General features: G+C 44.8%; 2 protein-coding genes across 2 annotated transcripts; both read right to left on the bottom strand.

Annotated features, from left to right (window-relative positions):
• Window positions 1–3,211: 3,211 nt before the first annotated feature.
• Window positions 3,212–4,101, bottom strand: LOC126703906 (uncharacterized). The gene is made up of 2 exons (XM_050402960.1): window positions 3,721–4,101; window positions 3,212–3,550 (listed from the first exon to the last, which is right to left on the bottom strand). Exons 1-2 carry the CDS (start codon window positions 4,099–4,101, stop codon window positions 3,212–3,214), a joined length of 720 nt encoding a protein of 239 aa, XP_050258917.1.
• Window positions 4,102–4,487: 386 nt separating this feature from the next.
• On the bottom strand, window positions 4,488–5,270 carry LOC126703905 (uncharacterized). The gene has a single exon (XM_050402959.1). The coding sequence runs from the start codon at window positions 5,268–5,270 to the stop codon at window positions 4,488–4,490; it is 783 nt and encodes a 260-aa protein (XP_050258916.1).
• Between the last annotated feature and the right edge of the window lie 2,197 nt (window positions 5,271–7,467).

Here is a 7,467-nt window from a genome sequence, read left to right as displayed (position 1 = left end):
AAGTAGGCTTCTGTCCTTAGAAAATTTTTGGAATGAGGTTTCCACCTGCTCGGTGATAGGGATTGAATCAAGAAGCAGGCTTCTATCCTTAGAAAATTTTGAGTAAGGTTTCCACTTGCTCGGTGATAGGGATCAACCGAGAAGTAGGTTTCTGTCCTTAGAAAATTTTGAGTAAGGTTTCCATATGCTCGGTGATAGGGATCGAACCGAGAAGCAGGTTTCTATCCTTAGAAAATTTTTTAACTGCTTGTATTTCCTCAGCTTCCTCCGTGTCTATCAACCGGACGTAGTGAATAAAAAGAATTGGTTGGGCCTGTACGAACTACTTGCATCGTTATCATATGTGTTAGTACAACGTACATTTTTCCGTGCATGGACGGCCAATGATAAAACTTCTTAAGATTATAAGCATTCCAAGGTTGGGGCAATGGTATTTCGTTCATGTCTTCTAGATAATATGCCCCTACACCTGTAAAGACTGTAATTCTGTACGGTTTTTCCCAAGTTTGAGCTAGCTTCATGGCGTTTGTATCTCGCATGCTTCCTACTGCTCTCCTCAGTACCAGGTCTCTGGCGTTGAACTCTCTCACCCTTACATCTCGGTTGTAGCGTCGGGCAAGCTTTTGTTGATACTCCGCTAGTCTTATAGTCGTTGCATCTCGATATTCTTCAAGTAAATCTAGGCGCTCCATCAGCTGACCGTCATTCTGGGACGTATTGAATTTTGAAACTCGTGCACTACATAAATTGACCTCGGCTGGTATCACGGCTTCAGTCTCGTACATGAGAGAGAATGGGGTCTCTCCCGTGGACCTCCGAGGAGTTGTTCGATATGCCCACAAAACATTGGGTAGTTCCTCGGCCCAGTTGCCCTTCGCTTCTTCCAGCCTTCTCTTCAAGCCGTTCACAATTAACTTGTTCACAGCCTCAGCCTGGCCATTGCCCTGGGGATACGCTGGAGAAGAATATCTATTCCTGATACCAAGGTTGTTTCGAAATTCACGGAAAGCTCGGTTGTCGAACTACAGCCCGTTATCCGATATAAGGGAGTCTGGAACCCAAACCTGGTGATTATATTCTTCCATACGAATTTCTTCACATCTACGTCCCGGATATTGGCCAGAGCCTTTGCCCATTTGGTGAAGTAATTGATAGCCACCAAAACGAATCTTCGATTGCTCGTTGCTCGGGGAAAAAGTCCGAGTATGTCTAGGCCCCATTGCGCAAAAGGCCAAGGACTGCTAATCGGGTTTAAGTGCCCAGTAGGCTGGTGTATCAGAGGGGCGTGCTTCTGACATTACTCACACTTTCAAACGTATTCTATGGCGTCCTTCTGCATTTGGGGCCACTAGAATTCCTGAGACATTGCTCGGTGTGCTAATAACCGTCCCCCTACATGACTGCCACATACCCCTTCATGCAACTCGGCCAGGAGTTGGCCAACTTTCTCTGGGTGTAAGCACAAAAGATATGGTCCCCCGAATGACTTACGAGAGAGCTTCCGGTCTCTGGACAACCAATATCGGGCAGTTACCTGGCAGATCTTGTTGGCTTCCTTCTCATCATTTGGGATTCGATCGTCGGCTAAGAAATCTATGACGGGATCCATCCAGCTCGGTCTAAGTATTGCGATGTTGTGACTTTGACTCTCGCAGCCCCTTTATCTCCTGCCACTTTAATGCTAGGCTCAGGGACGAGTTCCACTCTGATTAGTCAGGGAATATCCTTGGCAATTGATGATGCCAGAGTGGTGAGAGAGTTGGCATGTTTGTTCTGTGCTTAGGCCACTTGAATCACCTTCACCGTACAAAAGTTACCTATGACCTGCTTCACCAAGTCTAAGAATGCTTTCATTCAGGGATCTCGAGCCTCAAAACTCCCCTGCACCTGATTGATTATGAGCCTTGAATCCAAATAAATTTCTATATCCCGGCTTCTAACCTTGAGACTGCCCTCAATCCGGCAAGTAAAGCTTCATGCTCTGCCTTGTTGTTGGAGGCGTTAAACCTTAATCTGAATGAATGCTTTAAGAGAATACCCTCCGGGTAATTATGACTATCCCAGCTCTGGCCGCTTTGGTGCTGGAAGCCCCGTCCAGATGTACCTGCCATGGGCGGTGTTCCAATTGACAGACCATTTCCCCTTTAGGAGAGAATTCTGCCACAAAATCAGCTAATACTTGCCCCTTTACTGAACTTCTCGACTTATACCTTACATCGAATGCCCCGAGCCGTGTCCCCCATTTAGTTATTCGCCCCGTGAAATTAGATCTTTTCAATAACGACTGTAGGGGGTGTTTGGTCAGCACATATATGCTATGAGCCTGAAAGTACTGAGGCAATTTCCTAGTGGCATGTACTAGGGCCAGCACCAATTTCTCTAATGGCAAATACTTGGACTCGGCATCGACTAGGGTCTTGCTAATATAATACACGGGTTGTTCTATTGCCTAATCTCTCAAAAGCACGACACTTACAGCATGGTCGGATATCGAGAGGTACATAAACAGTTCCTCTCTGGGCTCTGGTGCATTCAACATCGACGCTCGCATTAAGTACTTCTTGAGGTTCTGGAAAGCCTTTTCACATTCATCATCCCATCAAAATCTCTTCCACTTCTTTAAAAGCTGATAAAATGGACGACAACGATTTGAAAATTTTGAGATGAATTGATTAAGAGCGGCTAGCATCCCAGTCAACACTTGCACTTCTGTCAGATTGCTCGGTGACCGGAGACACTTCACGGCCTCTATCTGGTTAGGATTGACCTCTATCCCCTGGCTGGTGATCAAGTATCCCAAAAATTTGCCAGCCCCCACTCCAAAGGCACATTTTTCTACGTTAAGACGCAATCTATGCTTCTGTAACACCTCAAACACCCCCCGGAGATCCTCTACATGCCGTGCCTCTTGCTTGCACTTTATCACCATGTTGTCAATATACACCTCAACCGTATGCCCAATCTTATCCCCAAACATCCTCGTCATCATCTGCTGGTATGCCGCTCCGGCATTTTTTAGCCCAAAAAGCATCATGGTGTAATGATAATTAGCATCGGGGGATATGAACGCCATTTTTTCCTGGTCTTCAGTGGCCAGGGCAATCTGATGGTACCCTTGAAAAGCATCCAGGAAACTTATCCTCGGGTGCCCGTAAGTGACGTCCACCAATTGATCAATCTTTGGTATGGGGAACGGGTCCTTTGGGCATGCTCAGTTCAAGTTCGTGAAATCCACACAAACCATCCACTTGCCGTTCTTCTTCCGGACGACCACGGTATTTGCCAGCCATTCTGGGAAAAAGGTTTCCTTTATTGCTCCTACCTCCTTCAGCTTCTCTACCTCTTGCCTTACCGCCTCAACAAGGTCTTTGACTGACCTTCTTAGCTTTTGTTTCTTCGAGGGATATGAGGGGTCTACGTTAAGCTTGTGGACGATAAATCCGGGATCAACCTCGGGAACTTCATAAGGGTTCCAAGTGAAAACATCCATGTTTTGAATCAAAAACAGCAATACTTGGACCCCTTCCTCATTACTCATGCTTGCTCCAACCTGAAAATATTTATTAGTGTCCGATAATATTTTTACTTTTACTAACTCCTTAGCGCAGCCAACCCCCATTCCTTCTCGGGGCCCCTTTGATTGCTATAAAGGGTTCTTCCAGGACGCATCTTCCCGTCCAACATACTTCTATTTAGACTGCCAGTCCCCTCATCTCTTACCAATTGTTCGGTGGTTTCTCCCTGATTGACTTGATTCCCCCACTTCCAATTCATTACGACGATAAGACACTGTCTGGTCGCTTGCTGGTCTCCTCTCATCACTATGACACCTTGCTCAATTGGGAACTTGATCTTTACATGTAGTGTAGATGGGACAACCCTTATTGAATGGATCCACGGTCTTCCTAGAATGGCAGTATACGGGAAAAATGAACTTACTATCATAAATGTCACTGCCACCTCCTTCCCCCCCATAATCACGGGAAGGGAAATTTGCCCCTCAGGAATCACTACTTTGTCGTCGAACCCAACCAAAGGCGAAGTGTGTTTCATCAGGTCCTCCTTCCTTAGCCCGAGTCCCTTGAACAGATCAAGGTACATTACGTCGGCCCCGCTTCCTTGGTCTATCATCACCCTTTTAAATAAGAGGCCACTTATCTGGGTTGTGACCACTAATGCGTCATCATATGGTTGGATCATCCCCTCCAAATCGTCATCGTTGAATGAGATGGGCTCCCATGCAAACTTCATCTTCTTACCCGGCGACTGTAGGTTCGGGTTACTCTATACCGGTACTACTGTCAACACTCCTTTCCTTCTTCCTACAATGAGCTTCTCTAGGGCAACATGGATTACTTCAATCACCCCTACAGGGGGTGGGAGAGGGTTTCCCCTTTACCGAGTATCTTGCCTTATGACTTTGTCCCCCGAGTCCAGCACGAAATCCTTTAAGTGCCCGACCTTGACTAATTTCCCGAGGTGATCCTTTAACACCCAACACTGTTCGGTAGTATGACCCTTGTCCCAGTGATAAGTGCAGTACAGATTTTGATTCCTCCTGGATGGGTCTCCTTCCATCTTTTCGGCCATCGAAAATACGACTCGTGTTTGATCCGGTCAAGAATCCTATGTACCAGTTCCTTCAACGTTACATTCACTTCTCCCATCTGTGCGGCTGGCTCTTGAATCGTTAAACCCCCCCGAGGCCTGAAAGGGAAATCAGTTTGTCGGGGACGATTCATCATTGGTGCTTTACCTTTGCTTTGCAGCCGGTCATCCTCTAATCGTTTATATTCCTCGATGCGTCTCATAAGCTGCCGCATGCCTTCGGGAGGCTTCTTGGTCAACGACTCTCGTAGCCTGGAATCCTCGAGCAACCCCATCCTAAAAGTGCTTGCTGCTACCCTTTCGTTATCTCCATCTATCTCATTGTATAGCTCCCAATACCGGCTGGCGTAACTACGGAGGGTCTCTCCCGCCCTTATTTTCATTGAAAGAAGCGCGTTTACCAACTGAGGTACTCGGTTGCATGTCACAAACTGAACGCTGAGCTCCTGAATTAGCAAGGAGAAACTACGTATGGATCCTTTTCGTAACTCGTTAAACCACCTCAAAGCAGTTGGTCCTAGACTCAAAGGAAATACCTTGCACATCAGCGCATCGTTATGAGTATGCAAAGACATCATCTGGATATAGTGACTGACGTGTTCTATCGGATCAGTCTTCCTGTCATAGAAGTTGAACGGTGGGTGGGTAAACCTGTCCGGCATTTCGGCCCGCTCGATTTCGTTCGAAAACGAGGACCAAGCTACTTTTCGCAAAGCGCGACTCATGGCATCCATGGCAGCATTCTGAGGTCGACTTTCTTCTGGGGAGAGCGAGTCTCTAACTTGATTTTCTCGGGAATGTGAGCGGTTTCAGCGTTGCCCCGACTCCCAAGAGGGAGATTGGTTACAATTTTTTGTCAAGATCCTCGCGAATGCGAACAGTCTCGGTATCGATGGGATTGTTGGGAATGTGAACGACTTCGCCGTAGTCAAGATCCAAACTGATTAGATCCCTCTCCATATCTATTTCCCCCAATTCCGACCTCTTGACTAGTCTGCGCAGCCGTTCAAGCTCTTCATCTCGTTCCTCCATCTACCTACGTCTCGTAGCACCAGAGACCGTCTGTTGGGTTTGGTACGACCCTTCCCCTGTGTCGGACATTTCTTCTCCTTGATTGTACTCCCTATCTTCTTGTTCCTTCTATCTGCGCTCTCTCCAACTAGACCCCCAAGAAGACCCCACGGATCTGGTTTCTGCATGGTCCCCCGAACGTTTTTCAGACATTTTTCCCGAGCTCGAGTCCTTCTAGAACAACAGCGTTGTAGGAGAGCCCGATAGTGGGTGCCAATTGTAAGCTCCAAAGACAGGCTTGTTGGGCCAAACTACTATTTGGGCTTACAATTTATTTGTGTGGTGGGTCTGGGTATCCTACCTTGGTTTGTTCTAGACTTAGGGACCCAATGGGGTTACTTCCCTCTCTTCCTCTACATTTTCTTCTTCTCAAATCCTCTCTTTCTCTCTCTTTCTTTCCCCCAAAATTGCATCCCCTTACCATTCATTCGTTTCTCCTATTTATAGCCCTTGTTAATGGGGTGATCATCATTATCTTTTTTCTTAGTTCAAAGAGAGGTCCAATGTCGATAAACTTAAGTGGATTTTTAGGTACAAGTGGCTTTGGGAACGGTTCCCACTGCAGCAAATATGTTCGGCAGCGGAGTTTCCTAGGGTTTTGTCGAGCACTCAAATGGTGATGTGACCGGGCATGTGTATAGAGCTCGGAAATGGTTTCCCGGGCAGCATGCCAGCGGGGCATCCGCAGTCCGCTTTCCAAATATCCCGACAACACCCAGTTTAGACTAGTAGTTTTTGTGGGCTTGGGACGGGGCTTTTGTCGGTGAGAAGGTTGGACTCCCAACCCATATCATTAATTCATGGCCCAAGGCCCAAATGAACTTGGACGTTAGGTGTCATACAATTGTTTTTACAGTTTTAGTAATTCCGGTAGTGTTTTTGACATCGGCTAGACCTGATGATATGAGTCAATGGAGACAAACAAATGTTCTTGTCACATGAAAAGGAATTAAGATCCCTAGGACGATAAAATTATAGTATTGCTTAAATTTACAAAACAACAAACGATGATAACAGTTAAAAAACTGAGAAATTTTTAAGGTAAAGTAATCCATATTCTCGTCTATTACACACACACACAAAAAGAGAAGAAGAAGAAGAAGAAGAAGAAGAAGAAGAAGAAGAAGAGTAATCCATATTCACCTAATTAATTAAATGGGATCGAATATATGTGACCTCTTATCACCACCATAGGAATGAAAATATTTGCTTACGCTATACATCATGTATTGATAGAGTAAGACTTTAAAAATTACACCGTTTACTCAAGTGTTGTACTTCAAATTTTCTAATTAAATTCAATTATGTGATTGTATCAATCATTAATTAAATCACATGGTTAAATCTAATTATTCTTTAAAAAATGTAATTTTTTTGTTTGTTAAATTGATCAATATAACCACATAAAATTGCCTTAACAAGACCACCTAACTCAACTCAATCCCTTCATTTTGGGTTTAATTGGTTTTAAAGCTATTATGAGTTAGAGATAGAGATTTCACAGCTTGAGGAAGTTAGTTAAATTGAAAAACAACCAAACCTAACTCAATCCAACTCATGTACACCCTTAATAAGAACATTATCAATGTGCTCTATTAAAGAGAAACGACAAAAATAAAATAACAAAAAATTGTACCTTGTGTTGTTGCCTTGTTGGTAAGGTGGTCAATAACATACTGTACCAATTGGTACTGCTAATATGTACTGTATTGGTGCATGCACCGGTATTGAAACATAAATGTTTTGTATTGATTTAAATACCGGCCGTATTGGCCAATTTCGGGTGTT

The sequence above is a fragment of the Quercus robur genome, chromosome 10 (assembly GCF_932294415.1).
Source record: "Quercus robur chromosome 10, dhQueRobu3.1, whole genome shotgun sequence".
Classification (NCBI taxonomy): domain Eukaryota; kingdom Viridiplantae; phylum Streptophyta; class Magnoliopsida; order Fagales; family Fagaceae; genus Quercus; species Quercus robur.
This window is presented reverse-complemented; position numbering and strand designations above follow the sequence as displayed.

Excerpts from the sequence above, each read along its gene's own strand:
- LOC126703906 (XM_050402960.1), bottom strand. The coding sequence starts at position 4,101 with ATGTACCTTGATCTGTTCAAGGGACTCGGGCTAAGGAAGGAGGACCTG. Across the intron at positions 3,551-3,720 it reads GAGAAACCACCGAACAATTG|GTTGGAGCAAGCATGAGTAA; the intron begins GTAAGAGATGAG and ends AAATATTTTCAG.
- LOC126703905 (XM_050402959.1), bottom strand. The coding sequence starts at position 5,270 with ATGCCGGACAGGTTTACCCACCCACCGTTCAACTTCTATGACAGGAAG.